The sequence below is a fragment of the Parasteatoda tepidariorum genome, chromosome 3 (genome assembly GCF_982258835.1).
Source record: "Parasteatoda tepidariorum strain Cologne lab strain chromosome 3, Ptep-v5.0, whole genome shotgun sequence".
NCBI classification, from domain to species: Eukaryota; Metazoa; Arthropoda; class Arachnida; order Araneae; family Theridiidae; genus Parasteatoda; species Parasteatoda tepidariorum.
In genome coordinates this window covers 79,893,059-79,914,089 of record NC_141757.1, presented here as the reverse complement: position 1 = coordinate 79,914,089, position 21,031 = coordinate 79,893,059, and the positions used below count along the sequence as shown (strand labels likewise).

Genomic DNA, 21,031 nt, shown 5'->3' with positions numbered 1-21,031 from the left:
CTTTTGAAGTTTCTAATTTATAGAGTAGAAATTTTAATATTTGTTTTAAACAGTTTACTAAAGAATGAAAAAAATTATGAAATTAATCACGTTTATGATATAGTGAATTGAACTTTATGTATCTGTCATTAAAAAGAGAACATCACACTGTGATTGGGAGAATGTGATAAAATAGCAATACTTAAGATAACTCACTAAGACTTTTGTAAACATTAATTTAAAAGTAATATTTCAGTGTTTATTCTTTGCACAAAATAATTTGTTAATAGTATTAAAATACTTTATAATTTACACGCGTAATATTTGACAAATATCGTTGTTTGGTATGGAATTAGATATATAGAATAGTGTGAAATTTTCAATAATAATATATTTCAAACACATTTTATTTAGAAATATTAAAACAAATCAATAAATTAATAACAGTTACATTTTATAACAAAACTACAACGTCTATAAATTTTAGAGATGCAATTTACTTGTTTAAGTATAAACATCTAAACAGAATCATAAAAATTACAATTCAACATAAGACAAATTATGCAAATACAACACTTCAATATAAGATAAATTATGTAAATATTACACTTCAATATAAGACAAATTAAGTAATGAGAATAAACACTTCTATCGTTTATATAAAGTTAGCACCTAAATAACCCTTTGATGCAGATGGGACAAAAAATCCAAATTTGTGCAAATTTGGATTTTTTGGAAGCGAGCCATGTTAAGATTGATTTTACTTCTAACACAGAAAAAGACACCAGTGTTTTATGCCTGTATTTAATACCATAAATTATTAAAATGTTAAATATAATACTTTTCATGTATTTTGACCTAAGTTAATAAAAAAAAATGAAAAAAGTCTGGAAAATCAGTTTAATTTAAGTTCTGCATCAAACAGTTAACAATTATTAAATTTAATTCAATGTTCAACAAAATCAAGCATAAAAATTATAAAGTGTTGAAGAGACACATAGGGTATGTAAGTATGTAGATAATAGGTCTACTTACAGACAGTTTAAAAAATTAATTAAGAAAACAACAGAAGTACTTGTTTGCTGTATTCTGCCTAAGAAACTGGATATGTAATTTATTCTCATTAAATTACAAAATTCCCTGTAAGATTCCTTAGCATGTGGTAGTATGAACTAAAAAAAAAACTATAAAATACAATTTGAAGAAGAAAAATTTTGCATTAAAGTTAATAAATGATAAAAGCAAACATTGAAACTCACAAAAAATACACATTACTTGGCCTTATAAATTAAGCAAAGATGCGGAAGACAATATAATTTACAATTGTCTGCATAATCACTGAATATCTGCATTGTTTTTATCTTTCAGCAAAATCTCCCCTTTTACCAAATAAACTTCTCTTTTCCTTTTTTACTATGCAACTTCACCTACTTTTTCAATTCTATGCGGCTAATTGTCAGCTAGCATTAAACTTCGTGAAAACCGCTTGAATTTTTGATCCAGAGTAAATGACAAATTTAAATATTAATAACGATAGCCGATTCGGAAATATACCCAGAATGAGTAATCTATCAATAAAACTCTAGTATACATCCAAATAATATTTTAAATAATGTTTTTACCTGGATTTTATCAGATTCTGGAATTTAAAGGTAGTCTCAAAAGTGATTCCAGAATATACAAGCCAAGCGCTCCATAATTCAGTAGAACATGAAAGAGCGGTTTTCTGTTATGGCTAATTTTTTAAAAATAAAGACAGGATTTGAAAAAAATGTTCAGCTTCTGACAAACTTCACTTTTCTTAAATAATTGCTATGATGTTGAATATGGATATAAAGTTGCTTTGTATAAAATCATCATTGTAATAGCTAAAAATTTTTAATTAGAGCATGAAAGAAAATGAAAAGCGTTATTTTTATTTTCAAATTGAATTTTTTTCTCTTAGTTTTTTTTCTAGAATCTAGATCTGTATAATTTTTAAAAAAAAGCCATATCCTTATGATATAATTTTAAAAATAATTCCCCATTCCCATAATTCATAGGGTGAATATTACAGCAGTTAAAGTAGCTAACAAGTTTTGATTTTACATTGTGCATCATCCTTAATGAATATTATTAATACAGAGAAATGGACATGAAAATAGTAAATTTGTTCTAAATATCAAATGCTAAAGTGTAGCATCAAAACTTTTATGCTATTTAAAATACTATAATAAGTTATTTGGAAGTTTTAACATTGGCTTTTATGGTAAAACAACATTTTCAAAACAATCACCATTTGCCACAAAAGCGTTGTGCAATCTTAGAATAAACTTAACGGGTGCAAGTATTTTAGGTGAAATGTTCTAGCATGCAGCAAAAAACATTTAGTAGCACTATCTGTAAATTTTAAACTTGGTGAGAATAAACCTAGTTTCCTAAGCAGAACACAGTGGACTGTACATTTCTATCCCCTACCTTTCTTTGTAAATTGATATTTCAAATTGTTGGACGTTTTAGGGGAGCCTAATATTTATATTCGTTTTTATTAAAAATATTAATGTAGTATTTAAACATTTAAGAAAAGAATATAGAACGTAAAATCTCTGATTCTAGTTGAATACAACTAACTTGTAAAATATTTATGGGCAAACAATCTAAATTACAAAAATATTCCTCACACCTATAATACAACATTAAAAATATGTAGAAAGGAACATTTCCTAATAAAATTAAGTCTCAGTAGATTTAGTACAAGTTTCAGGTTAAAAGGCAAGTCCTAAATTTTATCTTGACATGTAAAATTCACATTAAGCATAAAAAATAGTTCCTTAGTATTCAAAATTATCTTCGGATATGTATAATTTCAGTTTAAAATAAGAGAATTGGTAGATTCAGTTAAAGTTACATTTGTTATTGTTAGTGTCTTGCCATCAGGGCTAAATATTTCCAAAAGTTTGGAGGATGTTACATTTAAAAGTTGAATTATAGCATTTTTTTTTTTAAAATGGAATAAGAAAAAAAAAAGTAGATAAGAGTGTTACAGAAAAAAAAATGAAATGTCTAAAAGTTTAAGATTGTCATACTTGAGAAATGTTTTTAATTGAACTATCATATTTTATTTGGCAAGAAAAAGCACAATAAATATTTTTTGATGAACAATTAATGCAAATCTCTTTGCACAATTAACTTATATCGAAATGTATCTTTTCCAATTCTATATAAAGGTAAAAGATGTAAATAAAATTGTGTTAAAATTTTTTAAGGGTTAAAAGTAGCTAATCAAACTACTAGTATGTAAAATGAAAGATAATTGAATGTGTTGGCTGATACAATATTTTAATTAAAAAATGAAATTAATATGTAACATATTATAGTTTATAGAAATTTACCAAAGTATAGCAAGGTGTCAGTCTTAAAACACTGTATTTTTGTGAGAATATTTTGATAACAATAAGCAATTGATTTAATGCTAGTGAACATTAATTCAATCAATTAGTTATGACTTGTGACATTGAAATTTTATACCAAACTATTATATATCCTTTTTTCATTTTAAAATTTCAAATTGGAAAATAAAGACTAACAGCCTTGCTTTTCTCAATTTTTTAAAATCTTTTATTAGCTCAGTGAGGCTATCATAAAAAAAAAATCGCTATTGAAGGTGGTAGAAGGCAAGATGTGGACTAATATAGTAGGCAACCAGGGCTTGAAAAAACTTTTATATGCTCGCCAGGCATGTTAGTTTACAAAATACATGACTAAATTAAACTTTTACAGGTGTTGCCCAAGCATTTTTTTAAATTGAATATTAATGAAAAAATATCAATATATTATTAATCTGTCAAAAAATGACATTAACAACATTATGTCAGCATCAGAGATGCACAACCTATGGCCCTTAAGCCAAAAGTGGCCTCAGAACTGGTAAAGATTAATAAAAAGATATTTAAAAAAAAGTTGGTGATAAACTTTTTTTTCCAGCTGGCTCTGTAACAATAAGTTACTGATCTAATTTAGCTTTTCTCTGAATATCAGATTGCATTAATTTCCTTATGCAAATTTTATTTATAGCAATGCATTTACTGTGAAATGTAACTTCATATGATTTAGAGCAAATAAATTAAAAAAAAAAAAAATTCCAAAAGTGAAGAGATAAATCAAAAATTTCTTGTTTTGTATACCTATAAATTTGTCCTAATAACTTGCATTGTAATCTTGTTACTGCATTTGTTTAGTTTTATTAGCATTATATATATTTGATTATTTATTTAAATTTTTTTGCTATGCACTCAAATAAATAAATTAGTTATGCAGTCCTTCATGCATAACATTCGTTATGCAGTTATAAGTCCTTCATATTACTTTGAAATAAAATCTAAATACATACACTCTGTATTTTTACAATTACATATCTAAAACATGTTGGTCCCCAACGTAGTATTTTCTAGCTTTTACTATCCAAAGATCTAGCTATCTGAAATTGGTTGTGCATCTCTGCTCTACATAAACTTTTATTTAGTATAAATAGTAAATTGCATATTAATAGCGTTTTGATTAGATTCATTGCACTTAATCATTTCTCGCAGACACATTAATGAAAATTTTTCGAATTTTAATTCATTTTTAGGATTATGAAATACATTAGAAGTCTTAGTATAACATTGGGTTTTTAAACCAATGCTTTGTTTTGGTGTAATTAAATCATTTTAATATACAAGCATATATTTATACTTTTAGTGTTTAGTAATAACCCTACTTTTTAAATGTTGGGTTATTATTACCTTAGTTAATAGTACTATAGTCTTATAATTGAATAGATACTCTATATTCATTACTCTTTAAATAATAATCGAAATATAAAATTAATATATATAAAAGCATTTGAGAAACGAACCTTGAACTCTTAAGTATATGCAAAACTTACAAATATATGCCTAAAAGTCAATGTTAATCAATGAAGAAAAAAAAGTAAATCTCCTCTAAAGTAATAAATGTAACCAAGAAATAAATTATAGAATGTAATAATAATAAGATATAATAAATAAATACAATAGAAAATAATAATTTAAAGTAATGGAATAACCAATATTTTCACAAAAAAGAGCTTTTAGGGTAATATATCAGATTACATATTTTAAAATTTAGTAAATTACACCAAACGTGAAATCATTTTTATGAAACAATGCTTTTTATTATTTTGTATTCTTAGAAAAATATGAAGATAAGTAATTAACAATATTAAGCAATTTTGATAGCACTTCATCAGCTATTTTTGGTAGTTTATATAATTCATATTAACTTTGGTCATGTGGTTGCTTCAAGTTTATATAGAACCAGTTCCATCTTGAAATTTTAAATTTTCTACCATGAATACATTGATTAAGTAAAATTTCAAGATAATTCTTTGGAAGCTCTGGATTTTCTTTTTCTTTCTTTTTTTAAAAATTTAATCAGTGTACTCTGCATCAGTGTACAATGTACAGTGTACTCTGCATCAGTGTACAATGCATAGTTCTAACAAAAACTATAAAAATCACTTTTCAAATTAAAAAAAAAATTAGTTTTGAAGTTTTTATTGTTCATAAATATTAAGCTTACAACGAAATTCATTTAAAAATAAAACATTTTAATGTGTTCATATTTTTCCAAAGAACAGAAAGGAAGACAGAATTAGTACGGAAAAAAGGAAAATAACAAATATACACATTATTCCAAAAATAATTTAAAAAAGATATTTGCAAAAATAATTTATACCTGAAATTTAAAGTTTCAAATGCAGTATACTATTACATCTAAAATTTTACAAAAAAAAATAATATATATTTGAAAATCTCGGGCATGACTTACGTCATTTTTAAATTTGCATAAAAAATTATATTTTTCCAAAACTGAATACAGAAAAATCTTTGGTTTTGCATAAATTAAAACAAAATATCAGTTTGTATGAGTCTCTCCTTTTAAGAGAAGTTTTACAGGACTAGGAGTTACTCGATAAAATAGAATTTGAAGTACAATTAAAATATCAATACCAATTTGTAGAATACCACACAACCAAAACTGAAAAGGAGCTTCTCGGATATAAAAATATGATGTTTTAAATACATCTCCAATCGTCCAGAAGCCTACCATTTTCTTGCTGGGAAAAAATGAAAAATAGATATATGATGGGAAAAATATTAAAATCAATAAATGAAAAATTTTTAGAAAAAGTTAACATGTTAAAAATATTTTTGCTTTATGAAATTTAAATTTTTCAAATATGTTTTAAATTATATATAAATCCTAGACAACTAATAAGTAAGTTATTTATGCTTTCATATTTTTTTACAATATATTGAAACTATACGAAAAACAAAACATATTTTACGAACATGTGTTTCAATGTCATATAAAACAGTAATAAAGAAGAAAAATCGGAAAAAAAAATTGGAAAAAAAAATCAAAGGAACATGTTTAAAAAATGATTAAGAAAGTTAAAACAAAATAATTAATAAAGCATGAAGTATAGCAAATATAGCCATAAAAACCTCAGTTTTAAATAATAAAACTTATATCTTTACAAAAATAAATTAATGAATTACACTCTAATACCCTTAATATAATTACATTTCAATCATCATCAATCAATGGATTTTAAATTCACTTCAATAAATCATTATCAATTAGTTTCAATTAATTTTGATGAATCAGTGATGATCAATCAATGGTAAGTTCATTTTGATTAATAATTATCAATCAATGGATTTTAAGATACTTTTGATCGATCATTAATAAATCAATCAATTTAAATTAATTTTGATTAACAAAGTATTTTAAGTTAATTTTGATGAATCATTGTCAATTAATGGATTTTTAAACTAAAAAAGTGTATAAAGGGATAAGATATTAATCTGATATTTTTCAAAATATAAAAAAAAAGTTGGAATTGTGTGCGCGGGAAATCTTATCACTGGGTAAAATAAAGTAAAATCGAATGTAAATTTTTTTTTATTTTATAAAGTGCAATTTTATTGTTGTAGTAAAATTATATTTATGATGCTAATACATTACTTTTAAAAGAGTAATAAAATAAAGTTAATCAGTTCCAATGCATTAATAATATTGATTATAGTAATATGTTTCAACTGAAACCTCAATTCAACACAATAATTTCTTTTTTTCTTCTGCCATCAATTTTACACGTATCACCAGACAGTAAAATACTATCAAAATTATTTTTTATAAAAGTAAATTTCTTGTATTATTCATTTTATAGGGAAAGTCCTGATTTACAACTTAATTAATGATGTTCAGTATTAGTTTTGCTAGATGAAGATCTCAAAGAGGTCAGAATGATTTTTTTTCTGTAATTTTTCTTACATTTGAGGTTCTATTGAATTAGATGTGAAGTATTTCATTTAATAATGAAATTATACATACATTATATACCTAAGAATACATACTAGAGTAATATTGCATATTTTTAGCTAAACTTTTCAAACTTTAACATTCTCCTATTTCAGAGTTTGTCTTTTGTAAATAACAATAAGATTAATTTGAGTTTCATTTTTTAAATCATAGAATTTATCATAGTTACACTTAATATTCTGGGCCGGGCAAGGTTAACTCAGCCTTTCATCCCTTCAGTGGGTCGATAAATGAGTACCAAGCATGCTTGGGAATTAAACACTAGGGGTTCCGCATTCGGCTGACCACCTGACCGAAACATCTGCTCCTACACCCCAGAGCCCAAGGTCAAGAAAACTGAGATGGGCACAGTAGCATGCTCTCTATGGGCTGTCGTGCCACTGAGTTTAGTTTACACTTAATATTAACTTGCTAAATATTGCATTGATTTAGATATCTACAGAATGTTTTATTGCTAGTAAAAAACATTTCTAAACCATGTCCCACCCAATTACTTTATTTTATAGTAGGCGATGACAGCTGACCCAGTTTACGACTATCATATTTCAACTCTAATTATAACTATTTTGAACCCAACCCAGAAAAGAGAACTCCTGGATCAAGCATTAGGACAAACTAGCCTTCTTAGAGGACTTCTGATGGAACTAGCCCACATTTGCTGTACTGAGTAAACCTCCCACAGTTTACCAGACGGCAAGATCGATGCTGTGTCTACAACTAAGGCTATTTTATATCAGCACTGTGGTCTGTGTGAGATGGGAGCAGAATTCATATGAACTAAGCACAGCTGGGATTTGAACAAAGACCACTTCATTGGGAAGTGAACGCTTTATCCCCTGAACCATCATGGCCTGCCCCACGTGATTGTATTCGAAGATATGTGTGACACTGTTGCACAGCTACAAGCCACACAAGAGCTCAAGAAATTGTACTTAAGGTCTCCAAGTCACATACAAATTTAAATACCACAAATTGTTCAGGTGATCAGAGGAAGTCTGTGAGCACGGCAAACAACTCAAAGGGCAGTGATTCCCACCAGCTGCAGACGAACAGCAAAATTTGGTTGATTAATAAATATTATTGCAATTAATTAATGATTATAAATCAAACAAATTTAAAATCCTAGCCAAAATTTGCGTGATTTATATAAAAAAAATTATGTATCTGGTGAATAATTTGAAAAATCTTGGTAGTCCACTTTTGTTTCACCAGCCTCAGGTTCAGCATGGTAACTCAATACTCTCGTAGGATAATGTTTTCCCATTTCAAATTTTTATGTACAAATAACAAATTTATTCAAAACTTTTTAAATTTTAAGAATTTATGAAATTAAATTATAAAAATTTACAATAATGTCATAAGAATGTTAATTTTTATGGTGAATTTATAACATTTTCATCAAGTTATTAATTTTATTTATGAAAAAATATTAAATAAACAGTAATAAGCACCAAATAAAAGCTATATTTTATTAAGATAAAAATTAATTTTATTTTTGAATTATTACTTTATTCTTTGTAGAATAGCATTTTAAAAGTAATTTTACTAAACATGCATGCATCTAAATCAGCACGAATGTTTCAAAAGAAAAATTATGTAAGTGTTAACAATAACATATCACTTATAAGTTATGAATTATTTAAAAAGAGCAAACAGTATATTTCAAATTTTTGTTCTAAAAACTAACCTCATTCCTAAGGTGGATTTTTTTCTCAGATTTCTATAAAACTGTGGAGCACCTAACATAGCCTCAATGAAAACAGCTAAAAAACCAATGAGTTCAACAATAAAGATAATGTCCATGCAAATATACATAAATATTCCCATGATTGCAGTAAATGTAGCTAGGAATTCAACATAACTCAAGAAATCAGTCCATTCCCAAAAATATTTTGCATCAAGATCTAGAAAAATATAATGTTTTTTAAATCCATTTTTAAACTGTTAATAATTACAATCATATACCAATTATTGATTTTATAAAACCATAATATAATAATTAATTAAATAAACCAAAATTTTTTTTCCTGACAAATTGCAAAAACTACTTTGAAGCTAGATTTAAAAATAAAAAAGAGATAGTATCAACTGAATTTTCCTCTGAAAAAATCGCAAAAATCTACTTTTTGTTCAAACTACTTTTTGTTTGTTTATAACACGAAAGAAAGGAAGGATGCAATTCAGTGTGCTTGTTAAATCAATTAACACACAATATAAAAAATAAAAGCTATGACACTCAAAAATAAATTTAAAAAAATTAATAAAAAAAAAATACTTTTATAATGTTTTGTTCATGCTGATTAAAATAATATTAGAGTTCATTTTTCCTTTTTTTTGTGATTAAACATTTGCAACTACTCAATGTTCAAAATGCATAATTATCTCTAACACCTGCTGAAAGATTTGGGTATTTTTAGTCTAAAAAATTGGAAAACTTGTTGCAGGATGGGGGGGGGGGGGTAATTGTTCCCTCCCTATCATTGTTAAATTTGCTGTTTTACAACAATTGGTCAAGAAAATATCACATTGTCAGCAATAATAAATATGGCTCTTTTCAATAGTTTGCATAAAAACACATCTTATACCTTATTAAAATTTATACCTTATTCATGTGATTCATGGCAAAACGTTGAGAAATATATTTTATAACATGCTTACATTGTTCTGCTTTATTTATGCTTGCAATAACATGGTTTAAAGATCAATTAAAATTTTCTTTCTAAACAAGAGATCTCTTAAGGTTAGGTCTCGTAATAAATAAACAAGTTTCCTGCACTTATAAATAAGTTATAAAAATTTTATGTAAAAAATCAATTCTTAAGAATATATTTTTTCGAAATGCCCTTAAAAAGGAATTCCATATCTTTTTATAAAGAAGACATTAAATTAAATTGTTTTTTCATAATCAGTAAATAAAATTTAAAAAAAAAAGTAATAATCAAGAGGGATAGGATATAAATAAAGAAAGGTTAGGGTGGGTGGTGTTAAAAGAAAGAATAGACCTACCCCAATAAGAGCGAGGAGTGCGGTTAGGTGAAACTTCTGGTTTACCTTCCTCCTCCTTTTCTGTTCATGAAAGAAATTGTTATGAGAGTAGAGTGAAAGAAAGAATTTTATTTTTAGACATGAATAAAATTAGTTTACTATTTATTACAAAAAGTGAAAATTTTCTTAGAAATAGAAAAGTGCATACAACTCAAAATATTTTGATACTCACCAAGGGTTAATCTAGAAAAAAATTGAGTTTAAAGAACCCTTCACAAAAATTAAAAACTCAAACAGAAAAAAAATCACAAAATTCAGTTTTAAAAGAGGAGACCTTTCACAAAATTACAAAATTCTTACATGAACCATGATTTTAAACTTTGAAAATGATTCATTCACAAAACCATTTTTTTATAAAGCAAGGATACTCAAAGTGCCGTAAAGTGTGATGAGGTATGCCTTAACAAGTCCATGACTTCAAATATGATAATAATCCTTTAATAGCTATTGGTATTCAAAATTAGAGTCAATAAAGTAAATTTAATAAAGTAGTTAATTCAGGTTTTGAATGTAAGATTTGATTATCCTATCCTAAATGAAACATTACACCTGTGAAAAGCGAGGTTTTTTAGCAGTTGCAAAAATATCTAAAGAGCAAATATCATTCAAAAATAAAAAGATAGAAGTAATGCAAGTAGTTATACCTTTGAGTGTGGATTGTAATTTCTCTTTATTTATAATTTCTTAAATATTATTAATACTCTTTTTAGAATTAAATTTGAAATAGAGTGGCTTTTAATTACAAGTTGTAAAAAACTATTGAATTTATGAAAATTTCTTGCTCTTCTAGTTATTTAAATATTTAATTAAATAATTCTATCAAAAAAGAAACATAAAAAGTAAGGGCTCGGAATTAATGAAGGTCTGCTGGTTCTAGGCCACTGAAATTTGACTTGATGCACTATAAAATGGGACTCTTTGGCTTGCCACATGCTTTATTTAAAAGCATGAAAATAAAACATCACAAACCTGCTAATTGTGAGGAGTAAGCCCGATTGCCGGAGGCCAATATAATTGTACATAAATCAAGATATTAGACACTTATGATAATTCAATTATGATTTTATTGATTAAAATCACACAGTGGAAAAAAGAAAGAAAAAAAAACAGGGTAAACATCAAGAGAAAACACATTAACTAAACATGATAATGTCTGAAAAATGACAACAATAATTAGCAATTAGAAGCAAAAATTTTACAATAAACATTAGCACTCAAATACAAGTAACAGCTCTATCTAAACTCTTACATAATTTCCATCATGTCAATGTCAAAACTCCTTAACAAAAAGTAAACTATTACGATTACATCTGATATAAAACTATATGCAAATCTGAAACCATGATGAAAAATTATGCAATGTGACGATGCATTTGATAACCCTGTTCCCTAGAGGCAGATTGTACGTTCACCAAAACAGGTGTAAATAAAACCCCTAAATTGAAAGAAAATTTTTTGGCTAGTAAGGTTCGTTGATCACAGAGCCGGATTAAGCGTACGCGGGGGCCCTAGGCCATTCAAAATTTTGGGGCCCTTAGATTAATTTTTTTTCTCGTATATTTTTTATTTATTCAAATATAAAAGTATTTATATATCCTTTTATTTAAGAAAGCATGTTTAAAATAAAAATAAATAATAATAAATTAAAGTTTAATAAGTAATGAATAAATATGACTAACATTATATAAAAAAATTATCGTATTTTATTAATATATATTTGAAATTGATTTTTTTTTAAAAAATCATTATTTTTCTTAATTTTTTAAAATTTATTTTCAAAAAATCCCTTTTAAGGAGGCCCCTAATCATTGGGGGCCCCAGGCCATGGCCTAGTCTGGCCTAATGGGTAATCCGGCACTGGTTGATCAGCACAATTGGCATTGTCGATCGATGGAAGGCTACAAATTATATTCTCATTACTTAATTCTATAGAGCTTGTTTCATTCTCTTACATACATATAAAGTGTACATAATAAATATTTTACTGAAGATAAATATTATAGAACTGAGGCGCTCTGAGAGAATTTTAAATCTCCCAGTAGTGACACACCTTGGAAAAGACACTATAAACTACACCCAGACAACTATAAATAATGCAAGTCATCTGTAGTGATAGATACCACCAGATGGATAGTCCCTGTTTGGAGAAGCTTAATAGACAATCAGTGAAGAAGATTTTGACATTCAAAAAACCTGAAGGATCCCATGCTGAAAGACAACCGGAAGTATGTGATGGAGGCAGTCAAGGCCTTCAACAGGCTTATGAAGAAGAAGATGATTACTATATTATTTCATTTGCTTTCTTACAAGTCAAAAATTAATTTACCGATACATAAAAATATGCAATTTTGTGAGATGACTAAATAAAACACATTTAAATGGATCATAAAAACTTAAAGAACGAGACAACAAACTTCAGATACATTTCATTGAAATATTCAAAAATAAACATTTCATAGAAATAGGGCCTTAGTTTTTTACAGATAGAACTTCCACAAAATTATATAGTTTTCACAAAATTTCAAAAATAGGAACCTCAAAAGATTGCTCTAGATTCGATTGATTCTATTCTGATATATTCGATTGATTAAAGAAATTCTAGATTGATCCCTGTTAATAAAATTAAATATAGAAAATATTCAATTGTGATGTATTATGAAAAATTAAGCCTAAAAATGTTGAACAATAATATTATCTTCTTAGCTGTTGGAATACAGTTTATGTGCAGTTGAATTTTATCTAAATTCTAATAAAGGAGATTAAGTGTTTATCAAGTTTTTGATTGATGATAATTATATTGATGATGGGTTAACAGCTATTTATAAATCCATATATAGATTTAAAAAAAAATACTTTTTACAGAAATTGTGTCCCAGTAACTCTGGCAACTTTAAAATAAAAGTTTTTTAAATTGCCATTGATTATAAAAATTACAATTTTTACTGATGGATTATAATAGCTTGTGCATTACAGCAACAATAACATGGTTTCAAACTTTTCCCAGAAAGGCCTATATCAATTCAATCTGCATAAGATCTTTTGGCTCATTGGTCTTGACAACTAGGCTAGGTTGTGAGGTTTGAAAACTTATTGTATAGGTTAGTGCCTTTCAAAATATTTCTGCAACAATTTTTTATACACCAGATCCCACGCACTTTAAAATGTAGACTAACCAATGCAACAGCTAGTTTAGGCACAGTTGGTTAAAGCATTGCTCACATGCTTGGAGAACTGGCTAAAAATCCTCTCGTTGGTATTGTTGTAGAAGTTTTAAGAAAAGGGTACCAGCTCAGGTGCTGTCCACGTCATCTGATCAAGATCAGAATTAGGTGGCATTCCTACTACGGCCATTAAAAGATAGAGGCCTAAAAATAGGGCTAGGTGCTTGGCCATAGTTGGCTGATGATGTAACTATTAGATTAAGATAACTCACCGAATAAAGTACATCATTAAGTTATTATTTGTTTCATTAAATATGTCATCTCATCCATCTTCAATTAAATGTACAATAATAAGTGTCCTATATTAATAAACACTTTCACCATTTAAAAATGTATTTAAACAGATTTTATTATTATATACCAATAATATTATTATATACTAATAAAATAGATTTGAATAAAACTTAGTTAAATAAAATAATTATTGGTGAATAGCATATTTCAAAACAATTAACATTTATCTATTAATATCTGCTCTTTATGCTAATGTTTTAAACCTTATTTGTAACAGACTTGTTATTCCTTAAAAATTGTATCTTGTATGTCAAAAGAGTAGTTTTTCTTATAAAAATCAGATGCTATTCAGAAACTACAGCAATTGCATAATTATAGAAGGTCTGATAGATAACAATACAAATGAATGAACAATCAATGAATAAAAAATAATGATATCTATACCTGAGAAAATTCGATTCTTTGTAGGAACTATTACAGTTTTGTTTCTTACTTGAACACAGAGCTGTATCATAGCTAACATAGCTATATTCATTATGATACTCTGCAAAAGCAAAGGAATCTCAAAAGGATGTCCAAACCTAAAAATAAGAAAAAAATCACAGTCAATTCAGTAATTAGAAAAATAAATATTTATCCCATACACACAATTTATGATATTGTATGTAGAAGTTTTTTAGAGTATTATTTTTTAAAATTTCTAATGACTACTGCATCACAAAATGAAAACAATATAAAAAATAACATGAAAGAAAAGAAAAAAGAAGAGGGTTGTTGACAGAAAAGTCTATGAACCAAGAATGCCTCTAGTGCTCCAGTAACAATTGTTGAGGTATCATTTATTGCTATATTCAATGTGAACAGGTGTCTATTGGTCTGGTTACCAGTGACTAAATTGTTTTTTTTTTTTACACCTGCATATAGCACACATTAATGAAAAGGTAATAGCAGTAGTTGGAAATAATGTGCTACAAGTAGCAAAATTTCTATAGCCACTGCATTTTGCAGTGCAGTATGAAAATACAAAAGTTAGTAGAGATTCTTGGTAACTACGTTTAATGAAACAAATGCAACAAATTTTTCTAATGTGATTGGTACAAATCTTAGCGGACCTGTCAATGTACACAATGAGAATACCTCTTTGGCTGAAAGTTAATAAAAAATACATGTTCAGAATTACGTATTACTAATATATAAACCAGTCTTTATGCAAAATAGCTAATTAATGACTGTGACCACAACTTCAAATGCAAATGTACACTTAAGAAATATTGATGATATTTCAATGGAAGGAAACATAATTTCTCTGTAATTTTTTATTATTTCTAAGAGAAAATAAAAGATCATTAAACACTTAACAAAATTGTGAATATTTAACAATTTAATAACATTTCTTAAATAAGTAATTGCTGTCAAGAAAGGCATAGAAAGTTAAAGCTTAAAAGAACGAATTCGTAAAAATGGTTTAGAATAACAAACTGGTTCATGTAAACACGAATAAGTATTTCTTAATAATTCCTCATGTTTAAATAAGCAGTTTTAATTTTTTTTATGCAAAACCCTTTTGAACATGGGTATAAATTAATTTCTTCTGACAATATTGTCCTTATAAAAGTAGGGATTAAATTTAAATAGTAGTTAGAAGTCACAAATTAAAAAAAAAAAAACATAAATATTTGTAGTTATCCATGTTTATAATAAAGTGCTTATGGTTAAGTGCAAAAATAATGTTTTTCCAACCAGTGTGTAATAGACATGCAAAAAAAAAAAAAAAAAAAAATTTAATGTGAAATACAGTACAGAACCCGTTATCCGGAAATCAGAAAACCGGAAAACCAAGAAACCGGAACGAAATTCGATAAATTTTCTCTCCATTTTTAAAAAAAATTTTTTTTTTTCCTCGTAACATTTTAGGATTTTTCTTTCTTTTTTGAAAGATGTTTACCTTACCATCATTTTTGAAATAATCATTAGTGTATTACTTCATCTTTTTTTCTTCTTTTTAAGATTATTTCCAAAAAAATTTTTTTAGTTGGGTTTAACAATAAAAAAAACGGCTTTTTGTAACGATTCAGAAAACCGGAAAAGTCAGTTATCCGGAATAGCGATGGTCCCGATCGTTCCGGATAATTGGTTCCCTACTGTATTTGATATATGTTTAATGGAATCACAGAAAATATCCAAGAGTTAAAGAACATTTCATACCAAAATATGATTCTCAAGGTGTTAGCTATTAACAAAACTAAACAAACATAAGTGGAAAATCCATCAGCATTGTCTGTTTTTCTTATTTCTCTATATTGAGGAATATAAGGCACAATACCACCAATTATCATGGCACCGGAAGAAAACCAGCTGAAAATATTTTTCAAACTCAGTAATTCCAAAGTTTGAGATGTATCTAAGGGCCATTCTGTAGGCATGGTTTTAGTTTCTTTAAGGCCACACAATCACATTACCTGGAAAAGATATTGGTATTTAATAATAAAAAAGGCAGCTAAGGAAGAAATTATGTTGAATATAAAGATGTATATACATGTAACAACAAACATTTGTCATACGTTAAAAACTGTGCTTCTTGGCAATATTTACAACAGTTCCAAAGTAACAGTTAGCCGATTTTCATCAGTTAACATTTAAACATCTCTAATAACAATCTGTAATTAAGTACAAAGTTGGACACTACGAAGTTTTATTATCAGAGTAACCAAATCTTATTCAGAGAATTATTTTAAATAGTTGATAAAGAAAACCAAACTGTTTCTCAAATTTATAATTAGAATAATTCGCGCATTTGCAAATGTTGTATTTTCAGCTCAGTTTCAAAAATTAAGCAGTTCTAATAATTTCTGTAAAAATAAGTCTCTGAGTTATTTACACTTACTCCAATTTTTAGAAACTTATAGAAATTTAAAATATTTTAAAAATTAAAGACAGACATAACATATTATGTGTTACATCTGTAACAGATTGTTACAGAATATTTTGTTGTACTGTAATATTTTAAATTTCTAAAAATTGGAGTAAGTGGACACAAAGACTTATTTTAACAAAAATTATTAGAACTACTCGAATTTTTTTAAAACTGATTTAAAGGCTTTTGTCTGAAAAATTATATTCTTTCATGGTGGAATTGCCTGATAGTGATAAAACAGAACTGAACCACAACAAAAAAAACAAAGATGATTGCAATTAAAATAATAGATATTCCTTATTAATTAATAAATTTTCAATGTTTCTGACTTATCAACAAATAACAAATTTAAAAAAAAAAAGACAATGTTTAAAGGTCTTTTAAATTAAAGCTAGCCCAGGTGGATTCGAATATTTAAGTAAGATAAGAACATCGTTTTTAGTGACAGTGACACATGAACGACTTGTTTTATTTTACAGAACATCTTTTAAATTCTATAAATTATTCAATGAGATTTGAAATTTATTTTGACAGGATCTAAAAAATAACACAAATTATTATTTTGAAATGTAAATAAATATGTAACAGATGTTAGAGATAAGATAATAAATAATTTATACTATTCAGTTCTACGAGTTTTTAGAACAATTTAATAATCTTACAGACAATACTCTCTCTCAATACAATTTATAGTTAACAATCGAATCGTTCCTCAGATGAAAATCTTATAAAACATCAAAGTAAGTACACAGAAAGTTTACCAAAAATTTATTATTTATTTACACTTTTTTTATTCGCTATAAACGTTTTAGTCTGCCTAATTCTGCCCCGATTAAAGTCTCAGAATTTTCATCCGAATTCCATTCCCTTTGATCCTGGATCGAGCAAGGACAGGACAGAGGCACTGATTCCTGATCTGGATTTTCTTCTGGATCTGGATTTGTTTAGTATCAGTGGTGATTGAACCTTAGATTCAAAAGATAAGTATACTTCTGAGTCATTGCGTCATGCATTAGACAAACTCAAACTGAAGATTATTTTTCAGTTACTGAGAGGCTCCACCTCCTGCCCACTGAAATGAACAATCGGGTATAATATGAAAAAAACACAACTACTTCGATTTAGTAGGAACAACATATGATGCAATGCTAAACGAATGGAATTTAGTTGTTGTTTATTTAGTTATTGTTATTAGTAGTTGTTGTTATTTGTTTTAGTTGTTGTTGTTTATTTAGTTGTATTTAGTTTCAATAACTTTTCTTTATAATGCAATAAAATCTGGCGAGCAGCTATTTAAACGATCGAACACTTCGTTTGTTTATTTGTGGCTTGAAGTTAGGCTCGCAGAAAATGCCGTTCATGGGTTAAATTTAGTAGGAACAACACAACCTGTGACGTAGGCTATATTATACCCAATTACAGTCATTTTTTTAAAAAATCTTTATGCATTCAGAATCCCTCAAAACTCCCAGAAAACATTTCACTACTTTTCTAAGAGCGCCAATTATTTAGTTATTTTTAAACAAAAAACGCTTACTTTCGTTCTTACTGCTTACTGCTGTTCGTTTACAATCGCTGTCCTTCATTTGAATTTTCGTAATTAAATCCAACGATATGAGATGGTAAAAATTTAAATGTTTAATAACTAAATAAATATAAACGTTTGTGAAAAAAAAACAATTAGATTTTCGGTTTCAGTACAGAATTTCTACTAAGTTAGAACTGAAAATAAAAATAATTAAGAGTAAGAGATGTTGTAATTGTCCATTGCTTCTCATACATAATTTTTTATCTTCTTAAATTTCAATATTTTCCACAAAAACAAAGGACATTTTTTTAAACAAAATATAAAATTATTTTAGTGCTATCTAAAAACATATTTTCAACATGTAAATCATAAAGGAATGAAAATCATTATCTGTACTTAATAATAATAATAATAAAATAAGCTAAGGCAATGACTAAAAATAACTTAAGGTAATAATAGAATAAACCAAATAAAATAACCTAAAATTTAAGAAGAATAAACGAGAAGAATTTTTACTCGTATAATGAATGAAATTACTGCATGTACTATAATAGTAAAATTACAAATATGGAATGCCTATATAAGCCAAGAAATATTTCTAAAAAATTTTTAAAACTAAACTTTTTTTCTCAAAAAGAGTATAAAAAGAGTTCGTATTTTTCTATTAAAGAGTTCGTTCAGAGTATACATTTCACAAGCATAGAAGAGGATATTTTGCTAATTTTTATAATTTTTCACGATGTGGCAGGAATTTATTTTAAATAGATTGATATTAAAAGGTGAGCTTAAATTTGTTTGAAAAAACTCATATTTGTTCTAAACCATGTTTCAATTCTAAAACATGTTTCATTCCTATTATACACATAGCTGGCATAACTAAAAAAATTGTCTCGAAAAATTTATTATTTTTTTTTTGGCATGTTCAATTCATTTTAAAATGTTTCATATTAAAAACTGAGTGTCCATTAGTTTGAAGATACCCAAATATAAACATTTATTAAAAATTTGTAAAAAGAATTTGTTTTGTTCAGAACATGCGCAGTTCAACACAGGGTGTAATGGGGCCGAAACGGAACGTCGGTTCGGTACATTTTTACTTGCCGGAATGCCATTTCAGAACTATTTTTCGAGCATTGCATGTTTTTATTTTATTAATAAATCCTTAATTTCCTCAAAAGAAAAAAAAAACTAATTCGTCTAAAGAGCTAAGTAGTGTTTGCGATCTTTCTTACCTTAAGGGGTAACAACATATATACTATATATATATATCAAAATGTAGAGAAAACAAGGGAAAAATTACTGAACAATGAAAAAAGGGAGAAGAAGGAAATAATAATAAGAAAAAAATTAAAAATAATCGGAAAAAAAGACAAAATTTTAAAAAATCCGGAAAATAAAAGATATAATCTATCGCTTAGATATTGATTTGAGATTCTTAATGTGTGTACCTTTTTTTTCTTCATATTTAACACGGATTTAAAATATATATATTATGGGCAATATTTGTGAAACACCCACTAAATAACAGTGTTTTCTATTTCGAAATGGTGGCGAAACTTAAAATTATTAAAAATTCTAAATAATTTAATATTCTAAATGATTTAAAATAAGTAATAATGGCACCTACGGAATTTATTTACTTGGAAATATATATTTTTACTTTGTACTTTATATTCCAAAAAATTCTTAATGCTCTCAATTTTTTTTTTAAAGAAAAGGTACTGAATGTAGGTTTCAAATTTTTAGAAATAACAAACTATAGAGGATGAAGCATTTCCAAAAAAAGAGAATGTATAAAATTGTCTTAAAAAATAAGAAATCAACACGACTAATTTTGCGAAAATCACGAAATCTAAAATCGAAAAATACGAACCGTTTCATTGAAAAATATAGCAATATCTGGTAAGTTAAGATATTTTTCAAATTCAAATTTATTTTAAGTCTTGAGTTATCAAATAAGTTAATTTTCTATGATACAATTCTATGATAAATACTTAAAAATTTGTGTGAATGGTTGCATAAAACACAAAAAAAATTCTTTGGTGTAAAATGTTATAACTATTTTATAATAAATAAATTGAATCTATAAAGGTAATTTTAAACCAAGTAATATTATATTTGTTATAAAATGTCACAAAATTAAGGGTAATATTAATAATTTTTGTTAATCTCATTCTAATTACGTCAATGATAATAAATTTCATAAATCACTATTAGTTATTTGTTGTTGACATAAGATTGAAATCGAGCAAAACTTTTGAAGATTTTCGTGGTTTTTTTTTTTTAACATAACCGAAATTAGAGTTAGTTTCACTCAAAAAGTTCTCAACTCTGCATAATGTGATCGGGCTAACCGAAAATTCTATTAAATTCTATACCTGCCATTTCTATTTATAATATTATGCTAAGTTACTAAGCATATCATTATTAAACTAAAGTGTGTTTAATCATAAATAAATTTTTGGGCCAGTTAACGAAATTAAATTTAAGTCTCTCAAAGATACTATTAGTTGTGATAATCATTTGCCACATTCCTTGTTAATCTGACCTTGGCTACCTCGGACAAAATATAAGCGCTTTAAAATTCAGATTTAAGGAACTTTTTTGTTGGAATTTTGGGTATAAATTCAATTTTGACAGTTTTGATTTTTAAAAAAAGGCAAATCATGTTTCTGTTTTTTTTTTCTTTTCTTTTTTTTTAATAAATGTTAATTTTCTAAA

General features: G+C 26.7%; 1 protein-coding gene across 7 annotated transcripts; it reads right to left on the bottom strand.

Moving 5' to 3' along the window:
• Window positions 1-5,379: 5,379 nt before the first annotated feature.
• Window positions 5,380-17,665, bottom strand: LOC107450884 (solute carrier family 66 member 2). Of its 7 annotated transcripts, none has more exons than XM_043039030.3 (6): window positions 17,566-17,665; window positions 16,074-16,327; window positions 14,313-14,449; window positions 10,375-10,434; window positions 9,056-9,272; window positions 5,380-6,097 (listed from the first exon to the last, which is right to left on the bottom strand). In XM_043039030.3, the coding sequence occupies exons 2-6, from the start codon at window positions 16,289-16,291 to the stop codon at window positions 5,896-5,898; spliced, it is 834 nt and encodes a 277-aa protein (XP_042894964.2). In that variant the 5' UTR covers window positions 16,292-16,327; window positions 17,566-17,665; the 3' UTR covers window positions 5,380-5,895. The 7 variants fall into 7 exon arrangements, with proteins under 7 accessions (XP_042894964.2, XP_042894961.2, XP_015922297.2 ...); XM_043039027.3 differs by having other exon boundaries at window positions 17,544-17,610; XM_016066811.4 differs by having other exon boundaries at window positions 17,445-17,596.
• Window positions 17,666-21,031: the final 3,366 nt, after the last annotated feature.

Bases quoted from the DNA above. Each gene is read 5' to 3' on its own strand.
- LOC107450884 (XM_043039030.3), bottom strand. From the start codon at position 16,291: ATGCCTACAGAATGGCCCTTAGATACATCTCAAACTTTGGAATTACTG. The intron at 10,435-14,312 runs GTATAGATATCA...TTTCATGAACAG, and splicing joins AAAGAATCGAATTTTCTCAG to AAAAGGAGGAGGAAGGTAAA. The intron at 9,273-10,374 runs GTAGGTCTATTC...ATATTTTTCTAG, and splicing joins CACTCCTCGCTCTTATTGGG to ATCTTGATGCAAAATATTTT.